The sequence below is a fragment of the Alnus glutinosa genome, chromosome 2, assembly GCF_958979055.1.
Source record: "Alnus glutinosa chromosome 2, dhAlnGlut1.1, whole genome shotgun sequence".
NCBI lineage: Eukaryota > Viridiplantae > Streptophyta > Magnoliopsida > Fagales > Betulaceae > Alnus > Alnus glutinosa.
This window is the reverse complement of record NC_084887.1, coordinates 38,454,035-38,471,417: the sequence shown is the minus strand read 5'-3', so window position 1 is coordinate 38,471,417 and position 17,383 is coordinate 38,454,035. Positions and strand designations below refer to the sequence as shown.

The window sequence follows — 17,383 nt, the reverse complement described above, 5'->3', positions numbered from 1 at the left end:
TCAATCGGATCAAATTACCACCATGGTATAATTTATACGTACCATCCATTAACAATTAGGGTTAAAATGAATGAAAAATACTGCACATGCACCACATATATGAATAAGCTAGGTTTATATATAATTAAGGACTATTTTTTATATTTCATTTTTTGACATTGAGTTGAAAAATATATCCTTATTTTTATAAAATAAAAGTATGGGGACGATCGATCCTTATGTATAAATCTTAAATACAAGATACGTACAAACAGCATTTTCCTTAATTTCTACATGATTAATTAAATGTAGTTCACTCACGTCTTTTTCTAATGATGAAGCCGCCACCATTTTCCACCTTTGTTTTTCTAATCAACCCGCTAGACATTTTTCGTGCCGTTTACGACATTACTCACTCTATATATATCTCTTTGAATTTTTCTTCTTATTATTTCGCACTTAATGAATATACGGTGAATTTTGTGGGTTATAGACTTATAGCTAGCCACCCAGCCGCCGCCCCACCTTTTTGATTTATTAGAGCACCTTCTTTTCAGAGACATTCTGCTTGATCTTCTTCTATCTTTACAAGTTAACCTGGCTTTCTATGGAGAACTACCAAATGTTTTTCCCTTCTTCTTCGTCTGCAGGGCAGTTAAGTAGTTATGATCCTTTCTCAACAAACATGGAAAGCTCTAATACTTTTCATAATTCTCATGGTGAGTGTTCAAGTGGGATGTTGTTGGGGTTGAGGACAGAATTAAAACATGTCCCTAAAGCAGAAGTTACACACCTTTCTCATAGTACTGGAAGCTTTGATGGGGATGAAAGCGGGGTGAAACCAGGTAAGAAGAAGGTGGAGAAGAAGATTAGGAAGCCCAGATATGCCTTTCAAACTAGGAGCCAGGTTGACATACTCGATGATGGCTATAGGTGGAGGAAATATGGCCAAAAAGCAGTAAAGAACAACAAATTTCCGAGGTTAGTTGAATTCTTTTCTTAACTAGCTAGCTTCATTTATCACACTTTTTTGTGGGGTTCTTTTTTTTTTTTCTTCTTTTTCTTGGGTTCTGGTATGTGTCATTTCGATGCTCTTTAATTAGATCTGAATTATGTAAAGACCCCGCCACCAAAAACCTCATCATTTCCCACTACCTATATATGCAAATTAAGAACTAGTTGAGAATATTATTCATCCAAAAAAAGAAAAGAAAAAAAGAACTAGTTGAGAAGAGTTCAAACTAAGTATAATTGCTCCTTTCACACTAGGGTTATGGATGTGATGTACTGCAAAACATACATGCAAGCAAGCATGCATCCTCATTCCTCGCAGATGTGAGAAACACCATACGCGAGCACCCATAGTACTAGACTACTAGTAGTGCACATTAATTAATGGGAATTCTGTGAGAGTGGATTAGGTTGATACATCTTCAAAAGTTTTTCTTCTAGGGTTTTCCCTCTCAGCTCTTATTCTTGTTCTTCTAATACAATATATATATATACTAACATACGAGGAATTCTCAAGAATACATGTGTAAGCTAGGCCCCTTAAAGTTCTTAAACCACGGACCTTTCAATATATAATACAAGTTAAAATAGAGTAAGTGTATGGGTTAAATTGCATGGCTCGATCTCTTTGAACATTCTTCCACATGATTTTTAGCAGTTATTTCAACAAAAAAAGAAAAAGAAAGGAAAAACAAAATGAAAATCTAATGACACATGAATTCTATAGAGAACTCAGAACTATGCATATAAAAAACTGCGTACCCCATATTTTTCTGTGTCGAATCTTTGATAAATCCTATACCCGTACAGAGACGTTTGACATGATCCTATCAATAATGTCTTATGTTTAAGAACTGAAGAATGTTAGGACAACTTTAATAGATCTTAATCTAATAAAATATTAACTAATTAGATGAGATGAGATGAGATGAGATGAGATTAGATTAGATCGCAATCTAAAGTCACAGCATTAGACGTTTGAAAGACTATATGCATAGAACTAAAATCTTTCATCTCCTCATCCAGGAGGCTGAAAGTCATGGTGCGCGTTAGAATAAATAATATGAAGTCGTTTGAATAGTAAAACAACTTTGATATGGAATTCAAATCCTATGTATTAAGTTGTTTTTTAACCGACACTATTCAAATGACTTAAAATGAATAGTGTCAGTTTTTGCCCAAAAACAACATTATTCAAACGACTTAAAACATATAATTTTTTGTAGTGAATGAATTGAGCTTTAAAAAGCCGTTGCGATTAGTGCATCGATTTGTCTTCTTGTTGCATCTGTTTTCTTGTAAGTCTTTTCTCTTCGTTCTTTTTATAGGAATTATAAATAAATAGAACAGATTTTCAGATTCTCAAATCCTTTTTATGGAAAGAGTGATCCTAATCATTGCCACGATACGGCTTTGATCTCTTTCAGTAAATATCAATCCCTTCGTATATACTTGATGACCTTGCGTATTTCAATACAAATGGATCGAGATGATGACTTTCTATCGAACCGAAGGTGTATATGGCATCAATATTTTTGTTATGCATGTATGAACATTGTAACTCACATTTAATTTTGTTGGCTTAATGTTGAAATAGTCCCTCTATGAAGCCAACTGCTGGGACGGTCCTAATATGTTTATTACGATGAAAAGATATAAATGCCATATCATTTGTATTAGATATGCATGCATTCTTATATAACACCACTAATGCAATTTTTCCCATCCGAGAAAACTTAATTAAAGTTGTTAGAATATTTTCCATAGTAAGCTTTGATTAATTAGTTTCTTTGTAGGTCTGTCATCAATCCCCTACCTTTTTCACTCTATTTCGCCTACCACAATCTCTCTATAGATAGAGCATATATGTTAACCTAATAATTATAACATACAATTTAATATAATAAAGAGATGTAGTTCTAAGATTGAACCAGGTTAACTGTCCCAAATCTATTGTATGTGTACGTACGTACGTTGTCTTTCTCTTTTTGCTTCCGCTTTTCATCTCCTATTTTATATTTTACATAAATTTCTACACCAAAGAGAAACAAAATATTAACTGCATATCGTTGAATTAATTCTATTTTGTCATATTGCATGCAGAAGCTACTATCGGTGTACGTATCAAGGTTGTAATGTAAAGAAGCAAGTTCAACGCCTAACCAAAGATGAAGGAATTGTAGTGACTACTTATGAAGGGGTGCACACCCATCCGATAGAGAAGCCGTCTGATAATTTTGAACATATCTTGAGTCAGATGCAAATTTACGCTCCTTTTTGAAGTTTATCAATTCATGTAAGTTATGTAACGTCCTCTAGATCTAGCTAGCTGCATGCTTTTCTGAAAGATCTACAATTTAGATTTACTTATCCTCGGGATACAGAATAAAGTTTGTGCTAATTATATACAAATGGCAGCTACCTACTTTAAACTCTTTTGATCGACTTCTTTCATCTTCTTAATTTTTTGCCTGGGTTTAATTATACTCTCTTAAGGTAGTCGTTAATGGGGCTGGCTCTAAACTGTTCTCCCAGAGAATAGGGTTTGCAAAAAGGTTGTGGAGATAGAGGAGAATATATATATATAGAAAACTTAATGGAGTCCTTCCATTACAATTAGATCCTAACCCTAATAGGGTTACGTACATGTCCGCATATTGTTTATACCACATTAATTCAGTAGGAATCAAATTCTTATACAATTAATAAAGTGCATAAAACCCAATAACAAAAATATCACTCAATATATAATATTTGGGCTAACATGTACATCGATCATCGATCATATATAGGCTGTATGACCAGCTCGTTTTAACAAACTAAAACCTACAATCAATGGAAGCTCGATCAATTAAGAAGATCGATATTATAACAAGTGAATTAAGGTTAATTCATTAGTCTAAGCTTGATACATCCACAAAGATCGAGAACCTCATTTCAACTTTATACTTTGAACTTGAACGCTAATATTTGATATTACCCTCCCCCTTATATTCAAATTTTAGCCTTTAAATTAATCTGTTAAAAAAATATGGGAAAAATCAACATACTCCTCAAATTACCATCCGATTGTCACTATCCCCCAAAACTAAAAGATTGTCTCAATGTTTCCCAAAAACTATCAAAAGTTGTCAATAAGACGGCAAAAAAGACAAAAATGCCCCTAAAACTTTTCCAATAAGACCACCACCCCCCCCCCCCCCCCCCCCCCCCAAAAAAAAAAAAACCTCCTATAAATTTGAAGAAAAAGAAGAGGATATATATATCCTTTAGATTTTTTATTTTTTAAATTATTAAGGGTATTTATGGCATTGGGGGATATTGACAAATTTTGATAGTTTGAAAAGACATTGACGTTATATTTTGGTAGGAGAGACATAGGCAATCGGGTAGTAGTTTGAGGGGAGCATGTCACTTTTCCCAAAAAATATATTACTTCCCCGTTTGAAATCCCTCCTCCCCTCCCCTCCCCTCCCCTTCCCTTCACTTCTCCCAAAAAATATCAATTTCAAAACATTCTTACTTTTTTTTTTACTTTTTATATCACATCAACACTTTTTTTATTACTTTTTAAATAAAAAACTCACTACAATACAAATTTTTCTCACTTTTTCATATAAATTATTTCAACTTTATATCACATCAATCCTATTTTTCAATCATTAAAAAAAATTTCAAAGGAAAGGAAAAGGGAAAGGGAAAGGAGATTTCAAACGGGGCCTACATCGTTCTTTTTTAACCTTAGCCCCTAAAAAAAATTCAATTCGATCCGATCTCCTTCAAATTTAAATTCCTAATTTCGTACCTGACGCTAATCATGGATTGAGTCATGGACTCACAACCAAAGAGGTATCTGATATATCATGGTGCTAGAGCGTTGTGTTTTAGAAATCTATCCTACCTGACTTTTTTTCTTTTTCTTTTTCTTTTTTAAAAAAAAGAAAAGAAAAGAAGAAGAAGAAGAAATCTATCATGCCTATATCTATATGACTCATGAGCATAAAGCTGCATGCATGTCTTTATGATCCACCCATCATATATTTATGATACATTTTAAAGAGGAAAGAATCTAAAGGAAAACAATAAACATAAAAGAAAAGAGGGGAGAGGTCATAAAGATTCTACTTAAAAGCCAACCCAATTGCTTTGCTCGGCAAAATCACACGAGAGAGAGAAAAGAATACAGAAAAGAAAGCCTCAGCTAGCCTGTTTTCCTCAACTTATATACCACTTCTCCATGACTCATGAGCGACTATATGCTGATCATGAATTTTCCTCAACTTATCGTGTGGAATTAGGTCAGTGTTGGATTCAAATTTCGTGTAACGAGGTACGTTGCCTATTGCATTGATACAATAGACAGTCTCATGTGAGAAGACGCCCGGACTTTATCTGCTTGAACATGTGTTTAAACCATCTGAAAAGATGGAGACCAAACACCTACCCGAGCAGGCAAACAGATTGTTTCATTCCACCCTATCCAAAAAAGGCACTAAAGATTTCAAGATTTCAACACTAATTCAATTACGTGCAAGAAATTTGGTGGCAGCTAGCCCTCCCACTTGGGCTTGGGCTAAAGTGGAGGATGAGTAGACGTAAGTGGGATATATATATATATAGTTAAAGTCCAAATCTTACCGAGCAAAAATAAATGAACCAAATTAAAAAAGGTTAATATCTCCACAGTCTTATCCCGGCAACAGATTTAATTGCTTTTATAAAGATTGATGGAGCCCAGGAAAAGCTCACTTGAAAGCTTCAAGGAAGCAACTAATTGGTAGCTTTAATTAGCCTTTAGCAATGGGCTATGCTTATTCACCAAAGCCTTTACACTGGTGAGAATCTTGTCGAAAGTTGTAAACCAAAATAGCAAAAGTCACCTATGTTTAATAACACATATTACCCATGTCAGCAAGTCTAAAGAGAGATTCAGCGGCTAAAAAATTAGAGTTGATCCTTAGTTGATAAGAAAGATGATTATGCTGTCTGTTTCAATGAAAAATGATATTAGAAAATAAAATATGTTTAGGCCCAAGGATGGGGACCAAACACTCGATCTTGTGTCTTTTTTTTTTTCCCTATAACTATTATTAGTCTTAGAGTATTAATTAAATAATTAAATAAACTATTTTTTATTAGTTTAAATTTTTTTAGAAAGATCATGTACGTTTAGCCCTTTTGTTGCAATATGATTTAGATTTAGTCCTTGAATTTTTAATTTTAAGAATAAAGTCTTTTGATTTTGTCCAAATTTCAAATAAGTCCCTTTATTAATTACTTTACGGTCGAAATTAATAGTTTTTCATCTACTACATGTGTCTCATTTGACATGTCAACCAAAACCAAGCCAAGAACACCACTAGAAATAAAGCAACCAACAAAGGAAAAACAACACCAACATGCTCCAAGCGTGAGTCTTCCTTGCCATAATTTTCTCTACCTCCCTTTTGAGGAGAGCAGCGGCAAGGAGGGGATGAGGAAGGGAAATGTTTTTTATGATTTGATTTAGCTTCTAAAATTACCTTATTATATTTATTGAACAAAATCTACCATCTGACGACATGGATGTTGACATGTTAAATGAGACACATATAGTAAATGATAAATTGTTAATTTCGACGATAAATCGACATAGGAACTTATTTGAAATCCGAGTAAAATCTATACAAATCAGATGAAGACCTAGGGACTAAATATGATTTTTTTTTTCTTCTTAATTTTTTGGGATAAAGAGAGATTTTATATATTTATCTTTCACCCATCTCTTTTGTAAATCCATCATTGAATATGATGGGATCACACATATTCAACGGTAGATTTGCCCACCATAATATTTAATGTAGCGTATTAGTATTAGATGTATTGAGTTCAAATCCTGACTCTACATTTTATTCCCGGAAAATGACTCTTGCAAAACAGTTGTGCAACTGTTGTGCAAGGTCTTAGAGACATGGGGTGGCTGGGTTTCGCCACATGAGTCCCACGTGGGACCCATCCCATATCTCTAGAGTGGTGCACCACTCACTCCTCTTTATTCCCTTTTTAATTAAAATATTTTACGAGTTGAACATCACTTATCGAAGAGGAGTCTAATCCCACAAGTACGGAGAGTTTTAAAGTATAATTAATTAAACATTTCCCTTCTACTTAAAAACAAGTTATCTTCGACTGTCTCTGCTAGACACTTACATATTCACATAATATGAAAAAGGAATGGCGTATCTCAAAATTAAACCATGAGAATGACTTCCGTCGTACTCTTGTTGTGTGGTGAATAATGCAAGTTTTGATGTCATTTGCAGGATTTATCATACTAGATGGAACCACATGGACCATTGTCATTGATAGCGAAACAAAAACTAGATAACTATGGTGTTTGATGGCTGCCTTCTAAATGGACCCTTCCCTCATTCTATTTTGTACCTATCTTCCACTACTGTTCTGTTGTGCATATTATTGTTGAACAAAGTTGTATGCAGCATTACCTGTCACTCCCTTTGCCACTGGCTTTTCTTTCTATTTCTGTCATCTTTCACCTTCACATTAATCGTTAAATTGTTTATTTTCAACTACTGCTTGTGCACCAAATATAAAAATCCAACTAGGCTTTGAAATAGGGACAAACAGAAAAGATCAACAGAAGTAAAAAATTAACTCAAATCTCCTTCAGATGGGCCTTTCTTGCAGGGAAGTCTCAGGCCTGTAAAATATAGAGTTTTAATGTACTCCTTTCCTGTCCCTATAGCTCTTCTATATTCAAACTTGACCTCTGTCCTTTTTCTCCTGGAGGGAACAGGGATATTGGAAATTCGTCTCCAGTTTTCACTGAAAGTGAGTAAATTGCTCCCTCTATATACGGCATATGAGGTATCTATATCCAAGCAGGGAAACAAAAAGGTTAAAATTTATATTTATGTCATTCTGTTTTTGCTTGTCTTCTGTTTGACTTTATCATTGTTGCCACCAAAAATTTGTAGAAACTGGGGTTCACTGTTCTTGATCTTTTGGCTTCTACAAAGCACTCATTCCAATTAATTCCCTTTTGACCAAAAGCAAAAAAAATCCATCCAATTTTTTTTTTTTTTTTTCATTATGCTTGAACTATTCACTTTTGTGTGATTGTTGAAGGAGAATAAATTGTGAAAGAGCTTTAGTGGCTTGCTATGGACTGGGACTGGAAGGACCTCGGATGGGATTCAATTGAGTTGGAGGAAAAAGAGGATAGCTGCCTTGCCGGCCTTGTTGGCTCCAGTGGATTTATGGTGGACTTGAAGCTCGGTAGGATATCTGCTGATATGGAAGAAGAGAGATCTGTAGATGGCTTGAAGGACCAAGGAGCCTCAACAATGGTGTCATCGCCTTCAGGACCATCGAAAAGGACACGTATGCTCAGTGGGACTCAAAAAATTTCATGCTTAGTTGATGGATGCAAGGCAGACCTCCATAAGTGTAGAGAGTATCATCGGCGCCACAGGGTTTGCGAACGCCACTCGAAGACCCCAGTGGTGACTGTAGGGGGAAAAGAGCAGCGGTTCTGCCAACAATGTAGCAGGTATGATATCAGAGGCATGGTTTTGATGGGCAAGGAATTTGTCTCAATTCTAATGTTGGGTCTGTAATTTTTCTTGATAATTGTATAAGAAATTTCTGTCCAATCATATGGGTTTTTCAATTACTGTAGATTCCATTCCCTGGGGGAGTTTGATGATGAGAAGAGAAGCTGCAGGAAACGCCTTGATGGACACAACATGCGCCGAAGGAAATCTCAGCCGGAACCCCTTTACCTCAGTTCTGAGCAGTTTCTGTCGAATTACAAAGGTTTTGGATTCTTATCTCTGTTCTAGGAAGATTGTTTTCTTCTTATTGTCTAATTTTAGTTGTAGATAATCACGGGTCAAATTTGGATTGGATTATTTTGCTTGCTATTTAATCTTAAGCCGAGGATGAAATTTGAACTATAGATTTTACCCTTCTTCTTGTCACTCTCCCTTAGTATGAGGAACTTGCTGAGCTTTTTCAGAAGCTTCCACAGGTTCATTGAATCCCATAGGAAAGTCAAGTGATTTATTTGGCCTGCTGTGTATAAGGGGTTTTAGGGGCTCCATCTATTGCCACTATTCTTATGGTATTGCTATGTCTTAAGGTGAAGTTGCACAGCAAATTTTCATGCTGTTTATGGGAGGTAAATTGTGGAGACAAGGTTGAATTCTAGACCTTTTATCCTAAAAGCAAGCTAACAGAAAATGGTGAATTTAATAATTTAGTTAGTACTTTAACCGGTATTAACGAACATTCATTGATAATGCTCAGAAAAAAGAACATTCATTGATAACACCTATTCTCATCTTCTTAATTCTACTTTAGGTTCAATGGCTTTTGGGGTTGACATGTCTTTCTGTAAATCAGGCCCCAGAATCTTGCAATTCAGTAGTCCACAGATATATGCGACTACTACTCTGAGAAATAGCCGGCCTGGGATTGCTAGAAGTGAAGCAGAAGCTATGATTTATAATCATCACCGACGCTTGCCTATTACTGATGGACAAAGTCCTCCGAATTCCTTTGCCTTCATCTTCAATGAGGAAAATAAACTGTTCTCTTTCGTACAGGAAAATGACCCTAAAGGAGGCAATCAAGCAGCTTCTGAAGCTTCTGTCTACCACCCACTTCCTAATAGCATTGCTTCATCGGAAAGTGGAAGGGCTGGCCATAATATGTTGTCGGCCAGCGGTATAACACAATCCATTGACTTGGGTTGTGCTCTCTATCTTCTGTCATCACATCCCACACAAACTTCAGCAAGAGGTTTGAGCCACTTGGTCGAGTCCAGTGTGAGCCATCCAATTCAATCCTTGGACTCAGTACAGCAGTCTAATGGAGTGGCTCAGTACTCATGCTCTCATGGCATAAAGGACAAGTCTTCTACAGGCCTAGTTTTTGTTCCTGATGCGAATGAAACCAATATATACTGCAGTGGAATGTTTCAAGGGGCGCTTGATTCCTTGTTGGAAAGTTAGGCCTCACCAAAGCTGCCTATTTGGTAGGAGTAATCTGCTCCTGAGGTAATTTCCTGGTTGGGGAATGCTTACTAATCTTTCCGCTTCAATAATATTTTCGGGAGTAAGCAACTCATGAAAACTCCCCCAAAGCTTTTAGTTGTGGAATGTTATTGACTTCCTTTCCCCGCCGGGGAAAGCGTGGATTGTTTTAAATACTTGTATCGTGGCTGCGTATTATTTTCGGATGTAGATCGGGTTCAATGAGCTGCTCGTATTGCTTGGACAGGTGAAGGTCTACTTGTCCTCTCACATGAACTGCCCGTATTGTCATTGCACCCGACTATTCTCTATATATGCTCTTTGTTTTTAGAGGCATAGTAAACTCTATCTATGCTATATCTTCTTAGCAGATGCATTTTTCTGATTGCGATGGGAAACAAACAAACAAACAAACAAAAAATCTTTGTATGATTTTGGTCCAACAACTATGTTACTGTTAGAGTACGATTTTATTCATAAAATAAACAATTGTTTCAATTTGCTCCGTTAAGGAGTAAAAGTTATCTCAAGATGATCTTCATGCTATCTTACTATAGTTATATGAACAATAATTGTTGATGTGATTTATGCTTCTTTTTTTTTTTCCCCTATACATGGCCTTATAGTGACATATCATATTATGTTATATGAACAATAATTGTTGATGTGATATATATATATATATATATATATATATATATATATATATTGTATACATGTCCTTATAATGACATAGCATATTATGTTAGATGCTGATCTCACATGTCAAACATACGAAAACGAGTGACATGTAAGTTACTACTAAGGACGGAACCAAAATTTCTTATATCAGAGTTAAAATATGAACAAAGATTAAACCCAATTTAACGGGAGCCAAGCCAAATTCTAAGACATATATATTAAGAGAAAAATCCAAAATTGAGTGGCCATGCCTCCCCCCGGCCCCCTCATTTTGTCCTTGGTTATCATAATTGATGCTGTGATATCACACACAATGTTTCCTATTTGTTTTATTATGTTGTTTTTATTTTCTATGCTCTGATTTTATGACAACAAAGGATAAGAATAAGATTGAACAGTTCTAAAAATTTAAAGACTAAATTAAAACAACCGATAGTTTAAAAACAAGATTAAAGTATGACACACAGCTCAAAACTAAAATCATATTTGACCAAAAAAATGGAAGAAGAAGAAAACATCATTTTTGTTCGCTCTCAATAATGTCCTTGTTAATTTTTGATTAAAAAAAAAAAAATCCTTAGCCGTGAGATCCAACTGAAAATATTTTCAAAGCTGGAAGACATAATAAGGGCGGAAGTTCAACAATGATTGTTGAATGGACTTATATGGAGTTCAGATTAGGTTTTATAGTATTTAATGGTATAAATGGTGTCATGGCATGTAAAAATTTTAAATTGCGTGACAATATATTCACATATACACCGTTATATATTGTGAAATTTTGTATGTGAATATGTTGTCACGTCATTTAAAAATTATAAATGACGTGAAATCATTTACACTATTAAATACTGTGAAATTTAATCAGAATCATTATGGTTACTCTCTATTTGACAAACTTTTTTTTTTTTTTTTTTTTTCTAATTAAATGGGGAAAAAGATTCTCTATCTAACTTGAAATGGAGAAAGATTGTAAAAAAAAAATAAAAATGGAGAAAGTTGAACTAGGCAAACATAGACTATAAATAATTAGTAAAGTGAATTTGGAGGTATATACTTCAAATCCCAAAGCTTTTTTTTTTTTTTTTTTTTTGGCATATTGCTATAACAAAAAAATAATATAAATACAAGTAGGAATTTTTTTTCATCCAATTTTCATATATGACATGGCACCTATCACGTATCATTCACTAATTGTCCATATCTACTTCAATTCCAAACTGTGAATTCTACAGCATTTCATTCAATTACCCCACATGTTTCTATTTCTGCCCCTAAGACTCGGCATTTTTAGTCACTTGTTTTGCCAGTTGTTGACTCCTCCATGCTCCCCTCATCTTGACACCAAATATATACGCACACCCTGTCTCTCTCTTTGGCTGGGTCGTGGTATATTATTCAATTACTATTAGAAATTTAAGGTCTTCGTTTTGGAAATAAACAAAAAGAATAGTATAGAGATTTTCAATTGTAGTAAAGTTCACAAATTATAATCAAGCCGGGTCGAGCTCGGCACAATGTCATCGCACTTCGGGCTGAGCATGGAGAGATCCTTGGCCAGCTCTACTTGACCCTATAGGCTACAAGTTGGGGTTGAAAATGAACCATCGAACTCTGCTCATAGCCTCTTATAAGTTCAACTCGAATTCAATTTGTTTAATAAAAAAAAATTAAGATTGAACAATAATTATTGGTCGAATATTATAAAAGCCAAACACAAATAAACTCGACTCGACTCAATTTAAGCTCGTGAACAATATTCGTATAAACTCAACTCGTCTCGTTAATCTTGTTTATGTATGTTAGTAGAAGAATAATAAAAATATTAATTTATGTAATTTTTATAGTGTTCGGCTTAGCAATTTTATAGCATAAAATCAATGTTAATTTGCCCAGTAATAATAATAAAAGTGGAATCTAACTCGAGCTCAAACTTGGTTGATTTTTTCTGTCCAGACAAGTTTGAACATGTTCCTAAAACTTGATTCGAACTTGAGCTAAGCTCAAACAGTTAATATTGGCACGAGCTGACTAGCTTACAACCCTACTACACTATAGAACTTCTTTGTAAAACAAGACATTTTAGAGCATTTCCATTGGGTTATGTAAAACTCATATTTAGCTAGAATAGATAACATAGATACTAAAAACACACTCTATTAGATTATCTATCCTAAATCTAAAGTAGAGTTTTGGTAGATTTGTGAATAGTGCACCTCTACATGTGGAGTTGCACTATTCACCAATCTATCCATTATTTTATTGTTTTCTACATACAAAAAGTGAAAAAGTAAAATGACAAAAAGTAGAAAAGAGATAAAAAAAGAATAAAATAAGAGTTAAAAAAGAGTATAAAGTTAAGAATAGATAATCGGATGTATTATGCATTTTAAAACCCATTAGCTAAATTAGCAAAAGTGAGTTTTCATTAGTTATTCTAGATAAAATTTTACACGATCCGCTGTGAATGCTCTTACTTTGTAAATACACCAAGTACGATACCAAACTGGCTAAAACAAAATTTACAATTAAAAAAAAAATTAGGTGCAGAAGTACCCTGACGTTTCACCGAGACTTGTTCTAAACAAACCATCAAATATTTTAAGGAAAAAAATTAAAAGACAAAGAAACAACTAGGTAACTCTTGTAGACGACACCAGGCTACCAACAAAGAGACATCAGTGCTTGTCCTCCTTGGGAATGTCTTTTGGAGGAACTTTTGATTCCAGTTCCTTGGGAGTTGCCTTCCCTGCTTCCCTGCAAGATTCATCAAAGTCATGTTAATGTGTATTTAGATGGAAACTACAACTAAAGACCAGTTAGAAACTACGTCCAAAAGAATGATAGCAATGGGAGTACAGTGCTGCGCGCTACGATAACAGCTAAACATGTAAATGCAGGTTTGGCTGGACAAGTCTTCTATAATATAAATGACAAAATAAAACAAATCCAGAGGCAAGTGAATGATGACTGCCTTTTGGCCCTTCCGTTTGCAAGAGAAACAGAGAGAGTAGAAAAGTATGTAATTAATTTCATGAAAGTTATGCCATAAGTTCAATATTTTAGTATGCTTCAGATTGCACAAATCACTATGTTAAACGGTCTGCATTTTCTTTTTCCAAAGCAACCGAATCAACATCAACAGCAATTCTTCCTAAACATCTATCAGAGGAATTGAAGCTGTCAGATTTTGTTGGAGTCAGTGGCCTAAACCAACTACAAACCATCATCAGTGGCTAATGTACAGCCGTCGACTTGCTACAGGTACAAGAAAAAGCAAAAGAAAATTTTCTTGTGAATTACAGGAAATCCAACAACAGTATCTAGTCATAACTGAAGCTGGAAATTGCATGATTACAACAACACCCTATTGCTATTGAAAAATGTTAATGATGAAGCAAGAACCTGATTTTAGATGCTGAAGAGGACTGAAATATTCTTCACTCTTTTATTAAGGGAATTTCCATCTTATATTTCAAAAACAGTTCTTCAACTAGCTCTTGATAATTCTCTTTTCTGGTTAACATGAGCTTCATTTACTCTCCATCTATCTCTCATCACAGTTTACCAAGACCTGTTTGTTTGCCCTTCAGTATGCGTGTTGTACACAGTCATGTGTTCCCTAAGTTGCTGACAATATGCTGAGTTTTTCTTAAATATGCTTGACAGAGTTGGACTAATTTTATATGATATTAATATTGATCAAATAATTACCCCCCTCCCCCTCCCCAAAACCGGTTGAATCAAAAAAGGATGAAAGGCAGGAGCTAATCAAAAAGCTGAACCGATAAACCAATAATTTAACCAAAGTACATATTTACAAGTAGATTACTGCATTGCTAACTTTTCTTTAGCATCCAGCTGAACTTCAACCAGGCCTCCGCCATTGATCCCTTGCTAATAACAACCACCACTAGCATAGAAGCACAGGCGGCATATGAGTAACTGTAAACTCCCCCAAACCTTACAGAACCTCAAGCAACACTTGGGGTTCATTCTGCTCGCTCTAGTTTAATATCCCACTTGCCCACTAAAAACGAAAAATTTCATATTCCCTCAAATAGTCAAATACATCAACAACCCAAATCCCATAAACGGCATAACAGGTTGAATCAAGTCTAGGATAAATAGAAAATACATAATTAGCAGCATAACCCAATGCAAGACCTGAAATGCCCTTTTTTTTTCTGAACAACAACACAAAAATACATAAAATCCACTTTTAGAGCATTAAAACATTAAAATCTTCAAAATTTCTCTAAGTTTAACTCTTAAAATCTATTTTTGTTGATTTAGCTAGCCACTTTTTAAAACCACTAATCGTCAAACTCTCTAAATATTTCTCTACTTCAACTATATATTATATTTTATTGATCAAACCAACTTTTGAACTGTTTGCATTAAAAATTTACTTTAGTTGAGAGGAAAGAAGAAAAAGTACGAAAGAAAAATTACATTAAAAAGTCTTTAACTTTCAATTTTGGACTCTTTACCTTCGGAGAGCATTTTTGACAAAAGTAAAATTTAACATTGAGTAGAGAGTTTGTTCAATGGTGTATTTTGTGAGTTTTGTTAAAATTTTAGAGAAAAACTAGAAGTAGAGAGTTCAGTGTAAATGCTCAGTTTCCTCTTCTTTATCATTCTCCATATCGAATACATACAACTTTATAAGAGGAAAATGATTGACAATTAAAAAAAAAAAAAAAAAATCTCAAAAAGATTTAGAGAAAATAATACATAGAGGAGGAGGGTTTTTACTTGGAGGCAGAGGCAGATTCTTCTTCAAGCCAGTGGCGGATGTGCTTGACGTTGCGCCTGAATACCGCCGCCGATTGCTTGACGTCGCTCCTTAGCAGCAGAATCACGGCGCTAACACCGGCCACCGTGAGTATGAAGTTCGTCAAAGCCATTTGGTTGTGCTTCTGGGTCCGAGCCGAAGAGAAAAAAATTGCACAGAAAAGAGAGCGCTATCTCTATCTTCTTCTTCTTCTTTTCTTTGATTTTTTTCAAGCGCTATTCCTTTCTATTTGTTAAGGATCAGAGAGGATCTGTGTATAAGGGTTTTACAGGGTTTCTTGTTGGAGAGAGAATATGCTTGGTGAAGACGACTAGATTGGATTTGGGGCTCATCTTGGGCTTCCAAGCATCGCCCTGCTCATGCTACTTCTTGGGCCACCAGTTTAATGGCCCACATACTCACGGCCTCTAAACTCTTATATGGACTTTCATGATGCTTTTTTCGGCCCGCCCGACCCAGTCTAAGCAATTTGACTGAGTCATGTTCCACGCCCATTTCTAACCCATCCTATTTTCAAATCCGTTGTACGGAGATGAGAAAGGGATGAATGTCTATTATTTTTGTCAAATTAGTAAAATATTTTTTAGTAGAGAATTATATGTATTTTAGATACGTATCAGTTTAATAGACTGGGTTGGACCATGTGATTCCTCCAACACAGTTTATGTGTGATTGTCACATGTATTTTAGACACATGTCAGTTTAATAGACTGAGTTAGAACATGTGATTCCTCCGACTCAATCTATGTGTGATTGTCACATGTATTTTTAATAAGATTAGTATATCGTAAAAATTGGTTTTGTCTGTCAAATTTGATTGTTTAAATTTTTTACCCATATTTTACCGCGTGGCATTCATGTGGATTAATTGCCATATAAGATAATTATAATAAAATCAAATACCCAATATTTTGATCTATTTTTACAACCCCATATGCTAGAAAACGTATCTGATCCCAATTGTAGAATCAAGAATATATAAGAATCAGAATTCCCCTTTTTGTACAAAAGAAGGAAAAAGGGAAGAAAAGAGGATATAAGAATCCTGAATTTTTTTTACTACATTTTCTTCTCTCTCCCCTTTTCGATCTCCTTTCTAGTTAGTTTATTAAAATGTTGTTACCTGATAATGATTGATAACAATTAAGTAGAATGGTTAAATCAAAGAAAATATTAAATTTAATTATTTAATTAATTTTAACACGGGAATGTGCATTATAAAGTCATGAGGATTTAAATCCTAAAAACTTAAACTGATAAAAAAAAAAAATAAACATTTAATTAATATTCTATATAAAAAAAAAATGTTTACTACAAATTAAATACTAATATATGATGATGCTTTAATTTGGTGATGCAGAGAGTGAAAGTGATATTGGCACGGCTCAATCAGATTAAAGGACCCAATTAAGCATTGAGAGCTTTGATTTGATTGAGCCTTGCCAACATCATAAACTCCACCCATTATTGTCAAGAAACTATTACATCAATGAAGAAGGAAAGTAAAATCCATAAACGTTCTTCAATGTTGGAAGAAATAGATATAATGCCCATGCAGCTAGCCATGTATATATGCACTCCCGGAAAGAAGACGAGAGAGAAAGAAGAGGAGAACGAAATTCCCAGAAACAAGAAAGTGATTTTATTTACAAACGAAGCAACAAGCTATGGGAATAGCTGTTGAAATTGAGAGTACCAAAAGAGAAGAGAGTGGATTTGCTTTATATAGGAAAGAAGGGAGAGCGCGCTGTACATAACAACCCCTTCATTTTGATTTGATGGATTAATATCATTTTATAATCTTCACCTAATGTCGTTCAGAAAATGTTTAAAGTTATACCTAAAAGGTCCCACAGATTTCAATTTGTATATATTT

At 34.6% G+C, this 17,383-nt stretch overlaps 3 protein-coding genes across 4 annotated transcripts; 2 read left to right on the top strand and 1 right to left on the bottom strand.

Moving 5' to 3' along the window:
• The first annotated feature begins 438 nt into the window (after positions 1–438).
• Positions 439–3,435, top strand: LOC133861322 (probable WRKY transcription factor 75). The gene is made up of 2 exons (XM_062297077.1): positions 439–960; positions 3,094–3,435. The coding sequence occupies exons 1-2, from the start codon at positions 587–589 to the stop codon at positions 3,269–3,271; spliced, it is 552 nt and encodes a 183-aa protein (XP_062153061.1). The 5' UTR covers positions 439–586; the 3' UTR covers positions 3,272–3,435.
• Positions 3,436–7,654: 4,219 nt separating this feature from the next.
• On the top strand, positions 7,655–10,387 carry LOC133860041 (teosinte glume architecture 1-like). Of its 2 annotated transcripts, none has more exons than XM_062295674.1 (4): positions 7,655–7,857; positions 8,119–8,542; positions 8,672–8,808; positions 9,397–10,387. In XM_062295674.1, exons 2-4 carry the CDS (start codon positions 8,154–8,156, stop codon positions 10,005–10,007), a joined length of 1,137 nt encoding a protein of 378 aa, XP_062151658.1. In that variant the 5' UTR covers positions 7,655–7,857; positions 8,119–8,153; the 3' UTR covers positions 10,008–10,387. The 2 variants fall into 2 exon arrangements, with proteins under 2 accessions (XP_062151658.1, XP_062151657.1); XM_062295673.1 differs by having other exon boundaries at positions 7,658–7,887.
• Positions 10,388–13,117: 2,730 nt separating this feature from the next.
• LOC133861302 (uncharacterized) lies at positions 13,118–15,813 on the bottom strand. The gene is made up of 2 exons (XM_062297054.1): positions 15,468–15,813; positions 13,118–13,466 (listed from the first exon to the last, which is right to left on the bottom strand). The coding sequence occupies exons 1-2, from the start codon at positions 15,617–15,619 to the stop codon at positions 13,388–13,390; spliced, it is 231 nt and encodes a 76-aa protein (XP_062153038.1). The 5' UTR covers positions 15,620–15,813; the 3' UTR covers positions 13,118–13,387.
• Between the last annotated feature and the right edge of the window lie 1,570 nt (positions 15,814–17,383).